Source organism: Procambarus clarkii, chromosome 2 (assembly GCF_040958095.1).
Source record: "Procambarus clarkii isolate CNS0578487 chromosome 2, FALCON_Pclarkii_2.0, whole genome shotgun sequence".
Lineage (NCBI taxonomy): Eukaryota > Metazoa > Arthropoda > Malacostraca > Decapoda > Cambaridae > Procambarus > Procambarus clarkii.
Genome location: NC_091151.1, coordinates 21,293,994 through 21,317,687, shown reverse-complemented (window position 1 = coordinate 21,317,687; position 23,694 = coordinate 21,293,994). Strand labels below are relative to the sequence as shown.

Here is a 23,694-nt window from a genome sequence, read left to right as displayed (position 1 = left end):
GTCCAATGATGTGTCCCTTGTACTGTAAGCAGGTTAAACTTCTGTCAATATAATGAGCAATCTCTTTAGCCTTTTGGGCCAAAAATACTTCAATCGACCTTACTGGAGTGTACGATCCTTTCCTGGATGTGCATTTACAGGAGCATCATGGATAATCTTTAACACAGTTGGTACCAAGACAGCTGGAACAACTAACTGATAACACTTCCTTGCGGGTGTCCCTAGCTTTACTATTCTACTCAGTAAATTGTCTAACATCACTAGTTCTTTCAATGTTACTGAGGGCTTGTGAATCCGACAAGTATCTTGCTAAATCATAAACTTAATGACAGGTGCCCATATGTGGTCTTGTTTTTGTTCTGTCTCTACTACTATAGCATCTCATTCTGGGTAATTTAACTCGATATGCAGCTATGTGTTAAGAAAATGCATCAGCTACAACATTTTGTTTTCCTGGGATATACCCAAATGAAGGATTAAATTCTTGAATTGTGAGTAAATATCTGGTTGATGATCTGTAAGAACATGAACTGGGTATGTTGACCATACCACACACTAGAGGGTGAAGGGACGACGACGTTTTGGTCCGTCCTCGACCATTCTCAAGTCGATTCTCACAATCGACTTGAGAATGGTCCAGGAAGGACCAAAACGTCGACGTCCCTTCACCTTCTAGTGTGTGGTCTGGTCAACATACTTCAGCCACGTTATTGTGACTCATTGCCAGCATGAACTGGGTAAATTGTATTCCTGAAATGTTTAAAAGCCCATACAACTGCTAGAGCTTCACGCTCTGTTGCACCATAATTTTTCTTTTCCTTAGACAATGTACAGCTAGTTGAGCTATTGCATGATCTCTGTGACCTTCAGTTTGAAGTAATGCTGCACCTAAGCCTATTTCACTAGCATCTGTGACCAACATAAAAGGTTTAGAAAAATATGGGTACCTATGAACAGGTGAAGAGATGAATGCTTCTTTGAGCTTCCTGAAAGACTGTTCTTGGGCTTCTTCCCAAACAAAGGGTTCATCGTTTCTTTCCAACTTGTAAAGTGGAGTGGCTATTGTAGAGAATCCAGCAATAAACGAACGATAAAATCCTAGAAAACCTGTAAACTGCCTCACGGCTTCTGCAGTACGAGGCATTGGAAAATCACAGGCAGCAATAATTTTTTATTCATTTAAGGTAATGCCTGAAGAGGTGACTGCATGACCTAGGAAATTAATCTTCTCCTTTAAAAATGAGCACTTTGAGAGTTTTATTTTTAAATTTGCTTCTACGAGCTTTGCAAGTACTTTCTCAAGGTTCTGGAAGTGAGTCTGAATACCAAACGAGTACTACCTATCAATGTACTAAATAGGCTTGTCATGAGCCTTGAAAACGCGAAAGAAATCCTTAAATTCTGGCCATGACTGGAGGCTAACAATGGCTTTCTCATCATCTACAAAATGAGCATCACCTTTGGTGGAGTCAAAACTTTACCTAGCAATTGCCAAGTAATCATCATCAGAAGGTTCTGAGAAATGCACTTTGGCCTTTGCTTCCACTTTGCTAAACCATGATTCCAATACGTGAGATACTCCAGCAAAAAGTAGAATAGCCATCTCCTGTATGGAGTGCTGGACATTAGTACGAGCAACTGCTCCATTTGAGTCAGAAGGAGTTGCAACAGTTGCAGGCATTGTCACTAACTTAGTGTGTGCTTGAAATTCTAGGTATAAGATTAGAATTTACAGAATAACAACATTCAGAATATCAAACTAGGCTCAAGTAAGTAAATGCAAAGAATAAACATTTAAATTATAGTTAGGCACGACAAAATAAATGGGAATCAGCAAAATTGTAAATTAAATATGCAATATGCGATTTTTTTTTTTAAACACATAATGGCAGGGCTGGTGGCAGACTATGGCTCCTCTTCTGAGGAGGAAAAAGAAGATACAGAGCTTGCTGACGAGTCACTGAGTAAAGGCACCAAGAAGAAAGTTATCAACTTCTTTGATTCTCCCTTTGACCGGGGTAAAGGCACCAAGAAGAAAGTTATCAACTTCTTTGATTCTCCCTTCGATCAAGAAAAACAAATAAAAAAACGTAAGAAGGAAAGCAGCAAACCTGTAATCCTTGCAAATCCTCTTCGTGGTGATGCACTGCCATCTCCATTTGATGATGACCATTCTGCTTCAGTGTTCTTTAACCCATTTCATAAAGCACAGGAAGATAAAAAATTGGTATTGGAGAAGCATGTAAAAATGACAGAAAACCCTAAAGATGTCTTGGAAATCAATGGAAAGAAAATTGTTGGGATTATAGAAAAGGTCGGTGCAAGTTTGGACACAACTGCAAGTTTGCACATGATTCTGATATAAGCCAGCCTTCTGAACCCAGGGAAGCTCAGAACTCCAGTACAAATACCATTGCAGCTTCAGTATCTTATGGGGAATTAGGAACTCAAGTTTTAATGGCGGAACTTACTGTAGATGAACTGACAATAAAAAAGAAAAGACATCCTGGATTATCTGAAGAAATTTGTCCCTGGAAAAAAGGTACAAAAACTACATCGTAAACAGCAAGCCAAAAAAACACCATGGCTTTTGAAATGATTATTTTTTGTCTACCATTCAAATTTTAGTACCTTTTGTATCTTAATAGATTTAATTATCTCAAGTAGGAACTGGAAGTGTGTTTAGTAATTAAAATTTGTATTTTTATAAAAATTTTAAAGAGACATCCAGTTCATTGTAATCTGCATTATCAAACACTGCATATGCAGTGTGAAATCATTATTTTTCTCACACAAAAATATTAATAGCACTTGAATTTATGACAAATTATGTGTGTCTGGTCTTTCATGAAGCAGTTTCTTGCCAGAGATATGCATTCATACTTTACTTAGTATGTAGGCCTATTCCTAGACAAGAGACTCAACTTCAGCACCCACATTCAACACATAACTAATGTTCCTAACTCTGCTCTCCTCTCACTATATTATGCACTAATCTACCCCTATCTTAATTATGGTATCTGTGCATGGGGGTCTACCACTGCAAACCACCTTAAGCCCATCATCACACAGCAAAAATCTGCTATCAGAATAATAACTAACTCTGCTTTCAGACAACACTCAGCTCCCTTGTTTAAATCTCTAAACTTGCTAAATATTAACTCCCTCCACACATTCTCTTGTGTTAACTACATTTACAAAACCCTGTTCTTAAATGCAAACCATGCTCTGAAACTCTCCCTGGACAGATGTAATAGGACCCATTATCACCACACCAGAAATAAATATCTCTTTGATATCCCCAGGGTCAAACTTAATCTGTGTAAACACTCTATGCAAATTAAGGGACCTAGTCTATGGAACTCACTCCCTAGTGATTTGAAAAACTGTAAAACTTTTGCCTTATTTAAAAGCAAAACCAAAAAGTACCTAACTTCATCTATTTAGTTTCCTACACTGAGCTTTAAATTTGCTCTGTACCTAGTGTTACCCAATCTCCTAATTTTTATGTAATATCAAACAACCTTATCATTGTGTTCATTGCTGTCTTCTTTTATGTGCTAGCCATATGCTGTATTGTGACTACCAATTTTTTGTCAACTACCATTCAAGCTGTCATTGCAATCAATCTTATATTGTTTCTGCTGTATTGTGCCTACCAATTTGTTGTCAACTACCATTTTAAGCTGTCATTGCAATCAATCATAGCTACCTATGTGCTTTAATATACTGTACCTATAATTTTCTCTCATCTTTTTTTTCATTCCATGTAATCTGTTATCATTTTTTGTCTATAAATTTTGCAAGTATTTACCTCCTTAAAATTTTCTTAGATTAAGGACCTGCCCGAAACGCTGCGCGTGCTAGTGGCTTTACAAGACTGTAATTACCATATTTGTATCTTCACATTCCTTATGTACATTCTTGTATATGCATAAATAAATAAATAAATAAATAAACTTGATATTGTTTATAGTCATTCTGTAATAACACAAAAATGCTGAGTGTTATTTCATATATGCAAGAGATTTACCATATATTGCATCATGTTAGAAAATGTAGCATGAAATCTTTGATAGTTATAATAATACTTTGTGACAAAGAAAATATCAAGTTGGCTGTGCCATGTTTGTGTTTGTGTTGTTTATTTTAATGTTTCTGCGAGAGAGACCTTAGAAGTTGGGGAAAATTTGCTTAAAATTACAGTATTTTAATAACAATTTAAAGTCTCAGGATTTTTTTTATGAGATTGATACTCTCTATACATGTTCTCTTTAATTAAATGGTCTTTCACTCCGTCATGTAAGATTGGTGGATTATATTCTTGGGAAAACACAGAGCTGAATATCCTAGTTAAATTCAGTACCTGATCCAAAAGAAAAGATAGTATAGCATGAAGTTCATTTTGCATTCCAGAAATACATTATCTGGAATGTAGTTTATTATAGAAGATAGAGAGCCTATACAGATGTTACACTTGGTTTAAATGACATTTCTAGTTAAAATGTAATTTTACAAATACTCTCATGAGATGATTAATTTTTTCTTTCTCTAAATATGTAGTTAATTAATGAAGTGATATTTACTTCAGATAAGATAGCACTTCTCAGTTTTATGAAGGAGCCTGATTGAACATGCAGTACCTATGTATGTCATAATTATGTTGCAGTATTGAACCCACCATAAACTTATAAAGCATGATATGTTAATATCTTGTAATTGCATGTGGCTATGCATTTAATATAATATTTAAAAGCTGTTTGATACTAAGTGCTCTATACTGTATGTTCTCAATTATATTTTTGGATTTTATTTTTATTTTGATGAAATGTGTACTATATCAGTTTTCATTACTATGACTACATACTGTACAGTGTTTTAATGCCACCAACCAAATGATAGATATTTAGTGTGTTTATTTCACAGAATTGCATACCATTTATTGAACAAATTGGTTAATCACTGCGCTGCACCACCCAACATGCAGTGTTGGGTGGTGCTTAGGATTTAGGACTTGCCCAAAAGCATTGCCCGAAGCACTATGCATGCTAGTGGCTATACAAGAATGTAAGAACTTTATATATATAAATAAATAATAAATAAACATGTGATGAACATTAGTATATTGTACGATTCAAAACTCCAGCAGGTACATGGGGCTCACATCCTATTCCTCAGGACTCCAGTAAACAGAGACCTCTTGAAAAAAAAAATCATCTGTATGTGAGCCAGTCGGCCGAGCGGACAGCACGCTGGACTTGTGATCCTGCGGTCCTGGGTTCGATCCCAGGCACCGGCGAGAAACATTGGGCAGAGTTTCTTTCACCCTATGCCCCTGTTACCTAACAGTAAAATAGGTACCTGGGTGTTAGTCAGCTGTCACGGGCTGCTTCCTAGGGGTGGAGGCCTGGTCGAGGACCGGGCCGTGGGGACACTAAAGCCCCGAAATCATCTGAAGATAATCTCAAGATAATCTCTGGTATGAACATGACTTGAATCTAGAGTAATGTAATTAATTAAACCAGGCAAAGCATAACAAATTTGATTATAAACCTAGAAGGTGTAATTGCAAATTTCAAGAAAAATAATTAAACAAATATAGAATTTAACACTCAACATGTGGCATAATAAAAGCTTAATAATTAATATAATGCAGAAAAATACACTCAAAAGAATCAACATGTAATGCAGGACATGTGGGCAATAAGGCATCAAGAATTTAAAACAAAATTAACTTCCTGTAAAATTTTAAATAAAATGGAATGTTGAGAGAATAAAAAAATTGCACTGCAATTTTATAGCAAATGCTGTAATTAACTGGTAAAGTACTATAAAAACAGGTAATTTAAGGAACACTTAAATTGATGACATGGTACAGTAACAATTTTTTTTTTAATTTTCCTCCAAGGGGTGAGTTTATTGGGCAGCGCCACTCATCCTGTGAGTGGACATACCGCCTTAGCAGCATGTACAACACTCCCCAATAGGAAGAAAACCCACTTAGTTGTTCATCTTGTCACGTGTACCCAGACGCAGCTGAGACTTGCTTAACTGTCTCAAGTGAACAGCTCCTCAAACAAGAAGATTAACATCTGTCAACCTTTAAAATCTTACGTTATCTTGCGGATGCAAAATGGGGGAATCTTTTAAGAACAGTATCAATATTTGACAAATAGTGTTTTCCTAACTCAAACAATGTGGGGTTTATTATTCTACACATATTTATAATGTCTTTCAGGTGTTCACATTCTTTCAGGTAATGGTAAAGGCAGTGTCCGTCACTCTCATCACAGATTCTGAAACTCTGCTGCTCAACTGTTTTTTCCATTCCGAATCGCCATGGATATTTGTATCCAAGACGGATTCTCACTATTACTGATACTCTCCCACGGTCACCTCCTCTTCGTTCATAATGATTAGGGTTGCCAGCTGCAACCATGTTGTACCAGCGTACAGATTTATTGGTTTGTGCTTCTATCCCCCTTTCTTCAGTTACCTTGTCACAGTGATATTGCCTGACAATACCTCTAATTTGTAGCAGAGTCTTGGGTATGAAGTATTCAATATGGTCTCCTTCAGCGCCTTCAGCAGCCAGCACATCTGCTCGTTCATTCCCACATATTCCAACATGGGAGTGGATCCACAGAAACTTGACGACTCTTCCCTGATTGATTAGTACCCTTATATCTCTCTTAATTTCAGTGACTATCGCAAGATTTTCTGCCCGATTTTTACTTAGGCTTTGTAGTGCTGCTTTTGAGTCAGTGCTGATCACTGCGCCATTAGTGTTTCATTCAAGGAATCTTAACGCCATAACAATGACAATTAGCTCCGTTTACGATGAAGAGGCATAGTTCTCAATGCGTGCCTTCCCTCCATTTTTGCATTGAAAGGCATTATTCCTAATTGCAGTGAATGCTGCACCAGCCCTGCCAATGACAGAATTAGATGACCCATCAGTGTAAATTTGTTCTAGTTCATCTCCGGCTTCTTTATAAATGTCCCAGAGATACTTGTGCCTCATTTCTTGTGGTATCATGTTGGAGTTTTTGTTGCCATTTCATTGATGATAATCCTGCATGAGTCATCCTCCCAGGAAGATAACCTCTCTACAGGCAAGGGCTCACGGGCTTGCTCAAGCAGGTGAAGCTCTTCGAGGTAGCAGGCTGATCTGTGATGCCCTTCTTTGCTTCTCCTGTTTCCTCCTATTAACAGCACAGAACCCAGAGTTTTCTTGCCAATATCATTGTAATAGTTATCTGGTTATCTTAATTGCAAGCTTAGCATTCAGTTCCTTAATCCTGCTTTTAACACTGGGGGAAGGACAACTCCTCTCGTAAATTAGACGATTTGGCACTTCTTGGAACTCCAAGAATGATTGTCATTGCTTCATTCTCTATGCTTTCGAGCCTTTTCATATCGTTTTGGGAGTAGGTACACAAAACAGGTGCAGCATAGTCTATGACGGAGCACACATAAGCTGTGTACACCATTTTAAGGACGGCAATAGAGGTTCCTTATCCATTCCAGGCCATAGGTTTTTAGTGCCCTGAGTCGACTTTTGCATGTTCCTATGAATTGGTTGAGCCCTTCTTTCTTTCCCTTGTGAGAGCCGACAATGATGCCAAGATACCTGTGGTGGTCAACCCAATCAAGTGTTACACCATTAATTTGTAGTTCTTCATTTGCCCCCTGCTTGTGATGGGAGTATGCCTTCATCTTGTTTGTGGAGAGAGTGAAACCGAGCTCAATACATATCCTTCCAAGGAGTTCAATGGACTGTTTAATTTTTTCCAAGGTGGGAGCTTGTATTAGGACATCATCTGCATATCCCACTTGTTGTATTCCTTCCGGAAAATCAATATTTGCAATGGCGTTCATAAGTACATTGAATAGTGTAGGGCTTAAGACTCCGCCTTGGGGGGGGGGGGGTGTTCCCTAGTTCCATATTCATTGTTTTTGAGACTGCTCCATTGAAGCATACCTTGACCTTCCTCCCTGTGACGTAGTCTTCAACCCATTTCAAGAGTCTCCCCTTGACACCCACGCATGCAAGCTCATCCAGGATCGCAATCACCTGCGCTTTGTCGAAGGCTTCATTACACATAGAAATCACAATTGTGTGATGCATCAAATGAATAAATCCACAAGGGCCGTGATGAGGATTCGAGGCACAAACCAGGGTTTGAGCCTCTGACCCAGGTTCGAATCCTCGTCACGGCCCTTGTGGATTTGTTCATTTGATGTATCACACAATTGTGATTTCTGTGTGTAATGAAGTAAGGGCGAAGAGGGAGAACGGCCTATTGACATAGCTCGAGTGCATGGGGGGAGTTGTGTAAAACCCTGGTTTGTGCCTCGGAGAGGCTGCAGGATCCAGTAAGTTCAGTAGAACTTCGGTTTCAACTCCTTTTGTCCATGTCGTAGCTCAGTCGATTAAGGCAGCGTTTGGAATGCTCTCGGACGCAGGTTCGCATCCTCGTCACGGCCCTTGTGGATATGTCGAAGGCTCCTTTGATGTCAACAAATACAGAGTATCTAGCCTTGTCATTAGTCAAGTAATTAACTATACAGTTTGCTGTGCTCCGTCCTTTAACAAATCCATTGACCCCCTCCCCTAACCTGCCTATTTTGTTCAACAGTCGGTTTAGGATGATCTTTTCAGGCATCTTGGAAGTGCATGACATAAGACTGATAGGTCTGTAATTGCCAGGTTCAATGGGTTTCGGTATGGGAACAATTATTGCGTGTTTCCATTGTGTGGGTAACACTCCACTTAGGAATGACTTGTTAAATAGGTGGAGTAGTGGATTCCCAGACACTTCACACAGTGCATTGAGTATGTCGTAGGTGATGCCATCTTCACCAGGTGCAGTGCTTTAACCCCTTTTCATAGCGCCCCTTACTTCCTGGGCTGTGATCGGTTCTCCATATTCGTCATTACTAGACAGTGCTCTTGTTATCCTTATTCTTCTGTCATTATGTCGGAGGAGCTGCTTCCTGCCAACTTCTGTAGTGAGAGAGGAGGAAGAGGATGCTGCATCACTCCACTTGTGAATTAGTTCTTCAGCCTTACCCTGGGGGTCTTTGTGAGCCACTGGCCGGGCTCTGCCCCCCTTAGCTATCTGAATTTTTGCCCATACTTGTCTTGCAGATGTTTCCCTTCCAATAGACCTAGTGAACTCAAGCCATTGTCTCTCCCGCTCTATAACCTTCTCTTCCCTGGCTACTTGACACACAGTATTAAACAGCTCTTTGGTACTTTCAATGGGATGTCTCCGGTACTCTCTACTCATTTGCGCTAAGCATCTTTATGTAATCGTTCTCATACCATTTTATTTTCTTCCTCTGAGGGTTACTTCGCCCAGTCGTACGGCGCAGAACTCTGAGACAGCTCTCAATTTGGTGATTAAGGTCATCAACAAATGCATCAATGTCTTCAGGGATTTGGTATTCCGTGAACCAGTCACTCATCTTATTTATGAAGTGTGGTCTCGTATCTGGTCCGAGTAATAACCTTTTTCTTCTACTTGACTCTTTCTTCTTCTCGCTCATGTCGACGGTGGTAATCAGTGCCAGTGGTCAATACATAAACTGTGTACAATGTGTGTACTGGCATCCGTGTCCTGTGCATTCAGCAGGAGAGCATAGTTTAATCTTCCTCCTCTGAGTTGAGTTGGCTGTTCATCACCCAAGACTCTAAGGTTTTCACTCCCCCTGACAAAGAGTGACAGTTTCCGTCCATTGATATTGGGCTGATGACAGTTGGCTTCAAAGTGTGGGTGCCTGGCATTAAGGTCACCGATCAGCAGGGTAGGTTCCTCATTAACAAATTCAGATAGTGTGTCAAGATCAAGTTTAGTCTGTGGCACATATCGGCTGATTATATGTAGGGCATTATTGTTTAAGTGAAGGGTTACCCCCAATTATTCATACTCATCCCCCATGTGGAGGTCATCAATAATCTGTGCAGGTAAGTTGATGTTTACAAAAGTGATGAGACCCCGTTTTCTTTCCCCAGCGGGATTTTTTTTTTTTTTATTAAATTATGAGGTACATCTGCATTAGTGCAGCTACCCTAGACTATATGAAGTGGAGTACAGTGTGTCAAAAAAGAGCTAACTAGGTGATGTTAAAAAATCCCCATCACACAGGATGGTTAGTCATATAGAGGCATGTGATAAGCAGTCTGCACTGGCAGACTCCAGATGCATTTTGAGGATATCATCAACACAAGATTGAATAAGGTAGCAGTGGTAATAAAAGCCCCCATCTCGCAGGATGGTAATAGTCATACAGGGCTATATGTTTAGTAGCCGGCATTGGCAAATTTTGGGTACACTGTGAGGATATCTTCAAGAATACGAGAGTGAATAAAGTAATTGCAGAGCTCCAGGTACCCCATGCCAACTGGTCTGAAAGGTCTAATAACTGGGCATTCAGTGATGTAGTGCGGGAGATCGTGCCGTAGTTCCTGCTCACAGAGTTTGAAACTGGAGTGCTCAGGATTGGGAGACCTGTCACCTGCAGCCACCTGCCATAGGTAACGGTAACCCAACCTGATCCTTGCAACCACTGTGTCGCACAGTCTAGTGGACGTTTTGTGCTGTCCATAGATATAGGTTTCAGATCTGAACAAATCATAGCTTTTTATACTAGAACTTTCAGGTCGTTGGGAGTCAGTAAGTTCTTTCCTATCAGATCTGAGTGTTTGAACCAATACAGTTTTGACAGCAGAGATGGGGATACCTAGATCTAATTCAACTTCAAACTTGTTACACGCTTATTTGGCTGCAATGTCTGTCTCATTATGATGGGTTATATTTATGTGTGAAGGTATCCATACAAAGGAGATTCGAGACCCTTTACTCTGTGCATCAATTAGGTCATTTATAATTGGGAGTATGAGGTTCTTGCTGTCGATCTTCCAAGAGAAGTTTTCGATTGCTTGAAAAGCAGACTTTGAATCACAAAATATTATTCCTCCTCCAATGTTTTTTAATGTACTGGTAGCTAGGTGTAATGCAGCTAGTTCTGCTTGTGTGGAGGTCAGCCAGTTGTTTAACCTGACACTGACAGTCTTTGTACAAATATTATTTCTATAAAACCTACATGCTGCTGCAGTCCGTCCAGTAGAGGATTGGACTGAGCCGTCGGTGTAGACACAGTGCTCGTGAGATCTTAAACTCTCGATGGAGGAGGCAATTGTTTCAAGTGTGACAGCTTTGAGAAGAGCAAGATTCTCATTATCTTTCTTGGTGACAGGTGTGTATGATACTTGAATGGTGGGGTACAGATAAAGAGGAATATCAGAGACAGGTAGATTGCACTTAAAAGAAATGTTAAGTTTAATGAGATTGTAAGCATTGTTGCTCAGCCAATTATCATAAAAGGAGTGAGTTGGTATGTCGGCACCAGTCAAAAGGGTGTTAACAGCACTAAATAATTTGTCTCTGAGCAATGCAGGGGATGTAGGATCTCTCATGACTTTAAGGCAAAAGGTGGTGTTGACTTGCATTATTCTCTCTAGTATGGTTGGAAGCTTCAGTTCTTCCCGCATGTTGATGATTCTTGTGCATCTGGAGCACCAAGAATTATCCTCACGGCCTCATTCTGTACTACTTCAAGTTTGTCCAACACAGAGGAGGGGAAATTAATTAAGTGCAGAGCATTACAATCAACGAGAGATCTAACGAACATCATATAGAATAGTCTAGCATATTTAATATTGATACCAATATTCTTACCAGTAAGTGTTTTCAATGGTTTTAGTCTTTCTTTTAACCTACGGTGTAGATCATTTACAATATCACTGTTAATACCAACTCCAAGGTATTTGTGCTGCCTACAGGTTTCAATGTTCTGGTTGTTGACCTTGAGGGAAGGGAGAACTTGCGATATCCGCTGAATCTTGGGTTGAAGTCATCACCCACCAGCGTCTCCTGTAGCACTATGACGTCAATTTGGTGTTCACAGACGTAGTGTATGATGACATTAATTCTATTGCGAACTCAATTGCAGTTCCGTTGTTGTATAGTGAGATATTCTGCGATGTGATTATCCATTTTGAAGTTGTTTGTCACCAGATGCGCTATGTGTGTGTAATTTTTATGTTCATGTGTGTGTTATGATGGTGTTTGGTGTTACTGTGTGTACTGGTGTCACTGTGTGCACTGGTGTTACTGTGTGTACTGGTGTCACTGTGTGCACTGGTGTTACTGTGTGTACTGGTGTTGCTGTGTGTACTGGTGTTACTGTGTGTACTGGTGTTACTGTGTGTACTGGTGTTACTGTGTGTACTGGTGTTACTGTGTGCACTGGTGTTACTGTGTGTTCTAGTGTTACTATGTACTGGTGTTACTGTGTGTACTGGTGTTACTGTGTGTAGTGGTGTTACTGTGTGTTCTGGTGTTACTATGTACTGGTGTTACTGTGTACTGGTGTTACTGTGTGTTCTGGTGTTACTGTGTGTACTGGTGTTACTGTGTGTTCTGGTGTTACTATGTACTGGTGTTACTGTGTGTACTGGTGTCACTGTGTGCACTGGTGTTACTATGTACTGGTGTTACTGTGTACTGGTGTTACTGTGTGTACTGGTGTTACTGTGTGTTCTGGTGTTACTATGTACTGGTGTTACTGTGTACTGGTGTTACTGTGTGTTCTGGTGTTACTGTGTGTACTGGTGTTACTGTGTGTTCTCGTGTTACTATGTACTGGTGTCACTGTGTGCACTGGTGTTACTGTGTGTACTGGTGTCACTGTGTGCACTGGTGTTACTATGTACTGGTGTTACTGTGTACTGGTGTTACTGTGTGTACTGGTGTTACTGTGTACTGGTGTTACTGTGTGTACTGGTGTTACTGTGTGTTCTGGTGTTACTATGTACTGGTGTTACTGTGTACTGGTGTTACTGTGTGTACTGGTGTTACTGAGTGTACTGGTGTTACTGAGTGTACTGGTGTTACTGTGTGTACTGGTGTTACTGTGTACTGGTGTTACTGTGTGTACTGGTGTTACTGTGTGTACTGGTGATACTGTGTGTCCTGGTGTTGCTGTGTGTACTGGTGTTACTGTGTGTACTGGTGTTACTGTGTGTACTGGTGATACTGTGTGTACTGGTGTTGCTGTGTGTACTGGTGTTACTGTGTGTACTGGTGTTACTGTGTGTACTGGTGTTACTGTGTGTACTGGTGTTACTGTGTGTTCTGGTGTTACTGAGTGTACTGGTGTTACTGTGTACTGGTGTTACTGTGTGTACTGGTGTTACTGAGTACTGGTGTTACTGTGAACTGGTGTTACTGTGTACTGGTGTTACTGTGTGTACTGGTGTTACTGTGTACTGGTGTTACTGTGTGTACTGGTGTTACTGTGTGCACTGGTGTTACTGAGTACTGGTGTTACTGTGAACTGGTGTTACTGCGTACTGGTGTTACTGTGTGTACTGGTGTTACTGTGTGTACTGGTGTTACTGTGTACTGGTGTTACTGTGTACTGGTGTTACTGTGTGTACTGGTGTTACTGTGTGTACTGGTGATACTGTGTACTGGTGTGACTGTGTACTGGTGTTACTGTGTGTACTGGTGTCACTGAGTGTACTGGTGTTAATGTGTGTACTGGTGTTACTGTGTACTGGTGTTACTGTGTGTACTGGTGTTACTGTGTACACTGGTGTTACTGTGTGCACTGGTGTTACTGTGTTTACTGGTGTTACTGTGTGTACTGGTGTTACTGTGTGTACTGGTGATACTGAGTACTGGTGTTACTGTGTCCTGGTGTTACTGTGTGTACTGGTGTTACTGTGTGTACTGGTGATACTGTGTACTGGTGTTACTGTGTACTGGTGTTACTGTGTGTACTGGTGTTACTGTGTGTACTGGTGTTACTGTGTGTACTGGTGTTACTGTGTACTGGTGTTACTGTGTGTACTGGTGTTACTGAGTGTACTGCTGTTAATGTATGTACTGGTGTTACTGTGTACTGGTGTTACCGTGTGTACTGGTGTTACTGTGTGCACTGGTGTTACCGTGTGTACTGGTGTTACTGTGTGTACTGGTGTTACTGTGTGTACTGGTGATACTGTGTACTGGTGTTACTGTGTACTGGTGTTACTGTGTGTACTGGTGTTACTTAGTGTACTCTTGTTACTGTGTGTACTGGTGTTACTGTGTGTACTGGTGTTACTGTGTACTGGTGTTACTGTGTGTACTGGTGTTACTGAGTGTACTGGTGTTAATGTGTGTACTGGTGTTACTGTGTACTGGTGTTACCGTGTGTACTGGTGTTACTGTGTACACTGGTGTTACCGTGTGTACTGGTGTTACTGTGTGCACTGGTGTTACTGTGTGCACTGGTGTTACTGTGTATTGGTGTTACTGTGTGTACTGGTGTTACTGTGTACTGGTGTTACTGTGTACTGGTGTTACTGTGTTACTGTGTACTGGTGTTACTGTGTACTCACCTAATTGTGCTGGCGGGGGATGAGCTTTGGCTCTTTGGTCCCGCCTCTCAACTGTCAATCAACTGGTGTACAGATTCCTGAGCCTACTGGGCTCTATCATATCTATATTTGAAACTGTGTATGGAGTCAGCCTCCACCACATCACTTCCAAGTGCATTCCATTCCCTAGTGTACTGGTGTTACTGTGCGTACTAGTGTTACTGTGTGTACTGGTGTTACTGTGTACTGGTGTTACTGTGTGTACTGGTGTTACTGTGTGTACTGGTGATACTGTGTACTGGTGTTACTGTGTGTACTGGTGTTACTGTGTGTACTGGTGTTACTGTGTGTACTGGTGTTACTGTGTACTGGTGTTACTGTGTGTACTGGTGTTACTGAGTGTACTGCTGTTAATGTATGTACTGGTGTTACTGTGTACTGGTGTTACCGTGTGTACTGGTGTTACTGTGTGCACTGGTGTTACCGTGTGTACTGGTGTTACTGTGTGCACTGGTGTTACTGTGTGTACTGGTGTTACTGTGTACTGGTGTTACTGTGTACTGGTGTTACTGTGTGTACTGGTGTTACTGTGTGTACTGGTGATACTGTGTACTTGTGTTACTGTGTACTGGTGTTACTGTGTGTACTGGTGTTACTGAGTGTACTCTTGTTACTGTGTGTACTGGTGTTACTGTGTGTACTGGTGTTACTGTGTACTGGTGTTACTGTGTACTGGTGTTACTGTGTGTACTGGTGTTACTGAGTGTACTGGTGTTAATGTGTGTACTGGTGTTACTGTGTACTGGTGTTACCGTGTGTACTGGTGTTACTGTGTACACTGGTGTTACCGTGTGTACTGGTGTTACTGTGTGCACTGGTGTTACTGTGTGCACAGGTGTTACTGTGTATTGGTGTTACTGTGTGTACTGGTGTTACTGTGTACTGGTGTTACTGTGTACTGGTGTTACTGTGTTACTGTGTACTGGTGTTACTGTGTACTGGTGTTACTGTGTACTCACCTAATTGTGCTGGCGGGGGATGAGCTTTGGCTCTTTGGTCCCGCCTCTCAACTGTCAATCAACTGGTGTACAGATTCCTGAGCCTACTGGGCTCTATCATATCTATATTTGAAACTGTGTATGGAGTCAGCCTCCACCACATCACTTCCAAGTGCATTCCATTCCCTAGTGTACTGGTGTTACTGTGCGTACTGGTGTTACTGTGCGTACTGGTGTTACTGTGTACTGGTGTTACTGTGTGTACTGGTGTTACTGTGTACTGGTGTTACTGTGTACTGGCGTTACTGAGTGTACTGGTGTTACTGTGTGTACTGGTGTTACTGTGTGTACTGGTTTTACTGTGTACTGGTGTTACTGTGTGCACTGGTGTAAAAGTGTATACTGGTGTTACTGTGTATACTGGTGTTACTGTGTGCACTGGTGTTACTGTGTGTACTAGTGTTACTGTGTGCACTGGTGTTACTGTGTACTAGTGTTACTGTGTGCACTGGTGTTACTGTGTACTGGTGTTACTGTGTATTGTAGTTACTGTGTGTACTGGTGTTACTGTGTACTGGTGTTACTGTGTGCACTGGTGTTACTGTGTACTGGTGTTACTGTGTATACTGGTGTTACTGTGTGTACTGGTGTTACTGTGTACTGGTGTTACTGTGTACTGGTGTTACTGTGTGTACTGGTGTTACTGTGTGTACTGGTGTTACTGTGTGTACTGGTGTTACTGTATTACTGTGTGTACTGGTGTTACTGTGTGTACTGGTGTTACTGTGTGCACTGGTGTTACTGTGTGCACTGGTGTTACTGTGTGCACTGGTGTTACTGTGTGCACTGGTGTTACTGTGTATTGTATTTACTGTGTGTACTGGTGTTACTGTGTGTACTGATGTTACTGTGTGTACTGGTGTTACTGTGTGTACTGGTGTTACTGTATTACTGGTGTTACTGTGTGTACTGGTGTTACTGTGTGTACTGGTGTTACTGTGTGTACTGGTGTTACTGTATGTACTGGTGTTACTGTGTGTGCTGGTGTTACTGTTTGTACTGGTGTTACTGTGTTACTGTGTGTAGTGGTGTTACTGTGTGTAGTGGTGTTACTGTTTGTACTGGTGTTACTGTGTTACTGTGTGTAGTGGTGTTACTGTGTGTAGTGGTGTTACTGTTTGTACTGGTGTTACTGTGTGTGCAGGTGTTACTGTTTGTACTGGTGTTACTGTGTTACTGTGTGTAGTGGTGTTACTGTGTGTAGTGGTGTTACTGTGTGTGCTGGTGTTACTGTTTGTACTGGTGTTACTGTGTTACTGTGTGTAGTGGTGTTACTGTGTGTAGTGGTGTTACTGTGTGTGCTGGTGTTACTGTTTGTACTGGTGTTACTGTGTTACTGTGTGTAGTGGTATTACTGTGTGTACTGGTGTTACTGTGTGTAGTGGTGTTACTGTTTGTACTGGTGTTACTGTGTGTATTGGTGTTACTGTTTGTACTGGTGTTACTGTGTGTACTGGTGTTACTCTTTGTACTGGTGTTAGTGTTTGTACTGGTGTTACTGTTTGTACTGGTGTTACTGTGTGTACTTGTGTTACTGTGTGTACTGGTGTTACTGTTTGTACTGGTGTTACTGTTTGTACTGGTGTTACTGTTTGTATTGGTGTTACTGTGTGTACTGGTGTTACTGTGTGTACTGGTGTTACTGTTTGTACTGGTGTTACTGTTTGTACTGGTGTTACTGTGTGTACTGGTGTTACTGTGTGTACTGGTGTTACTGTGTGTACTGTTGTATGGAGGTTGATATGGAGAAGGTGTTATCCCATGCAGCAGCTCCACCCTCTCCACGTTGCTACAATTGTCCAGTGGAAAGGCAAATGACAATGTGCTTGCGTCAAGCACCGTCACAGGAGCGGCCAGAACAAGATTGAAGCCAACATCTGCCTTAGGGTCACTAGCTCCAGTTTTTTGGTTGACTCCTGAATCCCGTCCCAAAACTGGGTATGGCCCCAAGGCAGCGGATGTTTGAGATCAGGGTTGTCCTTTCCTTAGATGAGCTGCCTTCCCAGGCGGTCGAGTCCCATCTATTCGGAGCCGCTGGCTGTAAGGCGCCAGAGGCACGAGGTCGTACACGAGAACGAGGACCTGAAGGGCTACCTCTGTACTACACCTGAAGCAGGCTGGTAGCCTCTCTGAGGACCCTGCAGAACCTCTAGACCCAGCATTATTATGACCACATGTGTGTTCATAATAATGACAGCATTACACCAAAGATAGTATAATGCTCCTATTATAACACCAGAGATGGAATAATGCTCCCCATATAACACGTGTGGTTATAATAATGCCTGCATAACACCAGGGATGATATAACACTCCCTGAATAACACCAGGGGTAGTATAATGCTCCCTGTATAACATGATGGATGGTACAATGTTACCCGTATAACACAGGTGTGGTCATAATAATGCCTTCATTACACCAAGTATCCCTGTATAACACCAGGGATAGTATAATGCTCTCTGCATGACATCCAGGGATCGTATAATGCTCCCATTATCATACCAGGGATAGCATTAGGCTCCCCATATAACACATGTGTAGTCATAATAATGTCTTCATAACACCAGGGATGGTATAATGCTCCCCGTATAACAAAAAAGGATGGTATAATGCTCCTCATATATCATGGTCATAATAATGTCTGTATAACACCAAAGACGGTAGAAAGCTCGCCATATAACACAAGGGATGGTATAATGCTCCCTGTATAACACCAGGGATGGTATAATGCTCCCATTATAACACCAGGGATAGCATTAGGCTCCCCATATAACACATGTGTAGTCATAATAATGCCTGCATAACACCAGGAATATTATAATGCTGCCTGTGTAACGCCAGGGATGATATAATGCTGCCTGTGTAACACCAGGGATGATATAATGCTCCCCGAATAACACATTAGTGGTAATAATAATGCCGACATAACACCAGGAATGATATATAATTATTTATATAACAGCGGAGAGTCCACTATATCTGGACCATTAAACCCAAGTACCTGCATGTTGACGAGTCCGCTGTGTATTATCTGCGTCACACCAGTGAAGGCGTATAGTAACCTTGTCAACACGTGTACAGACAATGTGTATTATCTGCGTCACACCAGTGTAGGCGTATAGTAACCTTGTCAACACGTGTACAGACAATGTCTGTTGCAGCCGCGATGACACTATATTACATGGTCGGAACACATGCGGAGTCCACTAACATCTATTTGACATGAATGAAGACTTATAACACTTATGAAAATTATAAGTCTAACAAGACTTATAACGAGAGTATGCAACCACATGTGCACAATCCTAGTAATAATATACTGATGTTTATATAACAACCTGTGCACCTCAATTAATGGGTTTGAAAGTTTTAATCCGAATGACAACTATATGATACCAATAAGAACTTAATAATACATATTCATCAACCCTGACTGATTTTTTTTTTTACCAGATTGGGGCCTTCCTAAATCACATGCACCCGTTCCTTCAGCGCCAGCAGCTCAACTACTCCATCTACTTTGTCGAGCAGGAAGGTTAGTGATGCTAATATTTCCTTGTTGAGGGCTTCTATCCCGGAGGGAGCCGGTCGGCCGAGCGGACAGCACACTGGCTTGTGATCCTGTGGTCCCGGGTTCGATCCCGGGCGCCGGCGATAAACAATGGGCAGAGTTTCTTTCACCCTATGCCCCGTTTACCTAGCAGTAAAATAGGTACCTGGGTGTTAGTCAGCTGTCACGAGCTGCTTCCCGGGGGTGGAAGCCTGGTCGAGGACCGGGCCGCGGGGACACTAAAAAGCCCCGAAATCATCTCAAGATAACCTCAAGATCAAGATAACCTCTGACTAGTGCTCTTGCCTCTTAGTTTAATTGGAAGAGGATCTCTCCAAATGTCATATGTGTTTGAGGTTAACTAAAAAAATCTAAATTATTTGAACAATGAACATTTCCATTTTTGTTTATATAGATTTACATTCACGATAACCTTGTTACTGTGATATTTGGGTCAAAGTTTTCAATGAAGGTTTGCTTTATTAACATTATCTTGGTGGCGGATGTAGATGCACAATGTTCACTAGTGTGTCACATTCTTCAACTATTTTTTTTACATATTGTAGTCGATGTGGATTTTGCATTTAATGCAGCTGCTCTTGTTGGTTGAATGTTGAGTTTGATGCGCAGGGCTTCAGATGCTTCACAGTCCAGTAAGTAATGTAATAGTGGTGCCTCTGCTTCTGTTGCAAAGATAAGACACTCTCTAACTATTGGGTTTATTACCTCCCAGCAGCACTTGTAACCAAGTCTGAGTCTGTGTAAGGCTACTGCAATGTCTTTGGATATTTTTTTGCCAGGCATGAAAGAGGAGAACCCAGTGGCTTGTTCATTACACATCGCAGTGGATCTTCCTTCCGCTAATTTGGCTCTGTGGCGACTTTTGATAGTTGGGAGTATTTTCTTCTTGATTTTCTCCTTAATCTGTGAGAAACGTGGAGGTATTTTTACCTGTACAACAGGTAGAGCAGTGGCAGTTTTTGCTAGTGAGTCTGCCTTTTCATTACCAACTATGCCAATGTGACTTGGTATCCAATTTAGGGTGATTGACAGCTGTTTCGGTATCGACACCGTTGTTGGAGTGGGGAGTGGTATTTTCAATGGCATTTATGGACCTGCACTCCAACTCCCAGGTATTAGGTGCGATGTAGTCAACGTCATCTGTTGGTGGTGGTGTGGAGCCGGTGAAAGACTCCTGTTTCATACCTCAGTTAGATGGTGAGGTCGATGATGATGACCTCTGGTGGGTTGCGTACCGATATCAATGCCATCTAGGTTGTGAAAGCAATTACAATTTCAATTCCCATGGGAGTTATTCCCCTGGGAGCTATTCAATACCTGGGAGTCAGCTGTCACGGGCTGCTTCCTGGGGGTGGAGGCCTGGTCGAGGACCGGGCCGCGGGGACACTAAAGCCCCGAAATCATCTCAAGATAACCTCAAGATACATACCCTTTCTTTAACCACCCAATATACTGACTGTCTAATTAATGACGTTTTATGTTCACAGTGGTGACGTAAGGAGGCGATTGCGATGAGGACAGTTCACCTTGGGCAGTCCAGAACTCTTGACTTGGTCCTGTGAGAGGACAAAGTGACCGCCGTCGGTAGTAGCAGTGTGTTAGTTGCTGGATTTATGTAGTGTTGTATGGACAGACGTACCTGGGAATTGGCCAAGAAGAGTTATGAGATGACGGTAGTGCATCTGTTGAGAAGTGCTAAGAGTGTATTGCTAGAGACTTCTGCCAGGGTGTTAGCTAACCCTGAACATGATTATTTAAGACCCCTGTCAGCTTGTGGCTGAAGCCCTTTGCCAGTGAATTTCTTGAGAGCAGATGTGGGGTACTAGGGCATTGTGATGATACGATGCGTAGACTGGCCCATGTCGAAGGTGTATTCGCCAGTGATTGCCATTGAGTGTAGACAATGTATATGTGAAGATAGTGGACTCACCAGGGCTTGATGAACACTACGGATCTACTGAGTGTCCTGAGTGAAAGCGACAGTGTAAATGTGTAGTTATAATTAGAGATATATATTGGTGAAGGTGATAATGTATTGGTGAAGGTGTAATTGTGTGTTGTTTATTCCCCATTTATTCCTTGCACTGTTACTTGCTACCACCAATTCTTGAAAACTTACTATCGACTTTGGGTAGGATCAAGGAGAAGTTATGAGAAACGTTAACAGAAAGAACCCTGTTACTGGCCCCAAGCTGGCTGTAAAAAGACAGTGTGCTTCTTTTCCTAGATGTAGGATTTATGTGATAAGTTGTATATTATCTCTGTGCTGGATGAATAACAATGCCTGAAACGAAAATTTAGAGATGGTATGAATGATGGCATCCTGTAAATTATTCTTAATTTCTTAATTTATAGCCTCTGTCAGGGAATATAATTCTGTTTGCAATGTTGAGTACCTACTGTTCATGCTCCAGTAAGTTTCATGGTTCTTAGTGTAACCTGCTGCCCCAGCAGAATCTTTTTCTTTTATCAACTGATCCATGTGTGACGATGAGAGTGGTTGTCGGTCATGAGATGGTTTCCATTTGTTGTACTATGACTGCTTTTGAGCCTCTGCGAGTCACAAGCTGATTTTCTAACTGGTAATCCTTCAGTGGTTACCTTTAAACTCGGTTCTTCCCATGGAGGAGTTTGCCGAAAATGTTGATATAGGCGATCTTCTCCTTTTTCTCTAATAGTCAGTTTCAAGTCCACTTTCTCAATCTTTCGCTTCAATCTTGACCAGATTTTCCGTCCAAGTACTTGTTCTATATTGAAGGTTTCTATGCAGTAATTTGTTTACGCATTCTTTGATTGGCAGTCTGGCGGTGGTTCCACCACGTTTTACTGTTTTGGTGGCTATTTTTTGTTTAATTTTGCTTTCTAAGGCTGGCAAGATGGTTTCCATTCTTTGATTCTCTCGCCATGAGAGAATAGGTGCTCGCAATATTGTTTTGAAGGCATCGTTTTGAGACACTCCAGTTTCTCCCATTGGTTATCACTAAGGGATGTAAGAGCAGGAGCAGCATAGTCAATGAATGACCTAACTGCTTGAACGTAGTACATTTTGAGTACTGGTAGAGATGCACCATCTCTAAAACTTGTCAGGGAATGCTAAGCAGAGTTTCTGGTTTTGTAACGTTGCAGAAGATATTAAATTCAAGGATATTTTCCTTGAATTGCAGCTCTGATGCCTTGAGTTCTCATTTTAACGGCCATTGGCACTGTGGAGAAATGCCCGACAGACCACTGGAACATCATCTAACACAGTGCACAGTTACAAACCCATTAAGATTTCAACTTAGATTCAACAGAGCAGAGGAAGTTGTTAAACGCATATGGCAAAATCTTACTGAAGCGACCATACGAATCATAACTACTCATACTCCGCCCAAGTAAAACAGAAACAAGCAACACTTAGTGGGCGAGCCAAGGGCTTAGGGCCCGCGTAGGAATATCCGTGAAAAAAATGGCCATTGCTTTGCATTTATGTTGTTTATGCGTTCTGAGCATAACCTAAGGAACTGCTATGCGTTCCACTTCCCTGCTGATGATATCTAGGCATTTTTGTGCACGATTCATAGCGCCTTTGCCAGTGATGATGACCACAAAGTCGTCTGCATAGTTAAGCAGTTTGGCTTTTGGTAACTTGAGCTTCATGTATTGTTCCATGAGACAGTTGAAGAGGAAGGGGCTTAGTATTCCTCCCTGCAGAGTCCCATTTTCCAGCCTCTTTGAGGAGGATGTTTTTCCTTGGAATTTGACTTTAGCTTCTCTATTGATTATACTTTGGCAAATGCAAGAGCGTGTCCCTTGATTTTCTTATCCACAAGGCAGCACAGTGTAGCTGGAGCATTGGCTAGCTCTAAGGCTTTTTCAAAGTCCAGAAAAATAAGGATTCCTGGTTTGTCATAGATTTGATCCAGGTGGGAGGTAAGGCATTCTGTGGGTTTTCTGTCAGTAAAATCATTTTGGTGCAGTGGTTTGGCTTTCCATTCAATTCAATTAAGAGCCATTCTTTCTGCAGCTTTGGCCTGTTCATCCTAAAGGTTTCCAATATGTCTTTTGTTGGCTTCGGTTCTTGGTGAATCAAGTAATTTATTATGAGCATTTAAGTCACCCGATATGATAGTTGGTTTGGTGACTTATTTCAGAGATTGCAGAGAGATCCATATCGTGTTCTCATTGGCTCCTGTATACATTGAAGATGTATAGGATTGAATTCCTCATAGTGAGATTAACTCGAATAATTTCGACGTCCTCACCACAGTTAGGCAGGTCTGTGATTGCTGTGGCATTGATATGATTTCTTACTAGTATTGAAGTGCCTCTGGTACCACCTTGTGCAATTGGAGAGTGGAAACCTTGATATCATGTGATATTGATACTTCTTTCAGTCCTTGTAAATGTTTCTTGAAGTAAAACAATATCAATGTTGTCCTTGAGAAGCACTGCTCTGAGTGTTTGTGTTTTGTTTTTGAATCCTTTGATATTCCAATGTATATTCATGAGTGTTGTTATTGGCCATTATTATGTTATAGTAGAGTCCACCAAGGACTCAAAACCATTGACTCGTTTGTAGTTTATTATGTGCTGATTTTCCCGACTGCTTGTGTCGTCTTGGTTAGAGTGGAGACTGCCACTGGGC

The 23,694-nt window shown here is 41.4% G+C and overlaps 1 protein-coding gene and 1 pseudogene across 1 annotated transcript in view; both read left to right on the top strand.

Annotated features, from left to right (window-relative positions):
- Window positions 1-1,885: 1,885 nt before the first annotated feature.
- On the top strand, window positions 1,886-2,599 carry LOC138366957 (uncharacterized; annotated as a pseudogene).
- A 16,353-nt stretch (window positions 2,600-18,952) lies between these two features.
- Window positions 18,953-23,694, top strand: part of LOC138365865 (beta-1,4-galactosyltransferase 4-like) — a 50,137-nt gene continuing 45,395 nt past the window's right edge. Inside the window, exon 1 of the mRNA XM_069326478.1 lies at window positions 18,953-19,031. Coding sequence (XP_069182579.1) covers window positions 18,971-19,031 — 61 coding nt within the window. The 5' untranslated portion in view covers window positions 18,953-18,970. The remainder of the gene's footprint in view (window positions 19,032-23,694) is intronic.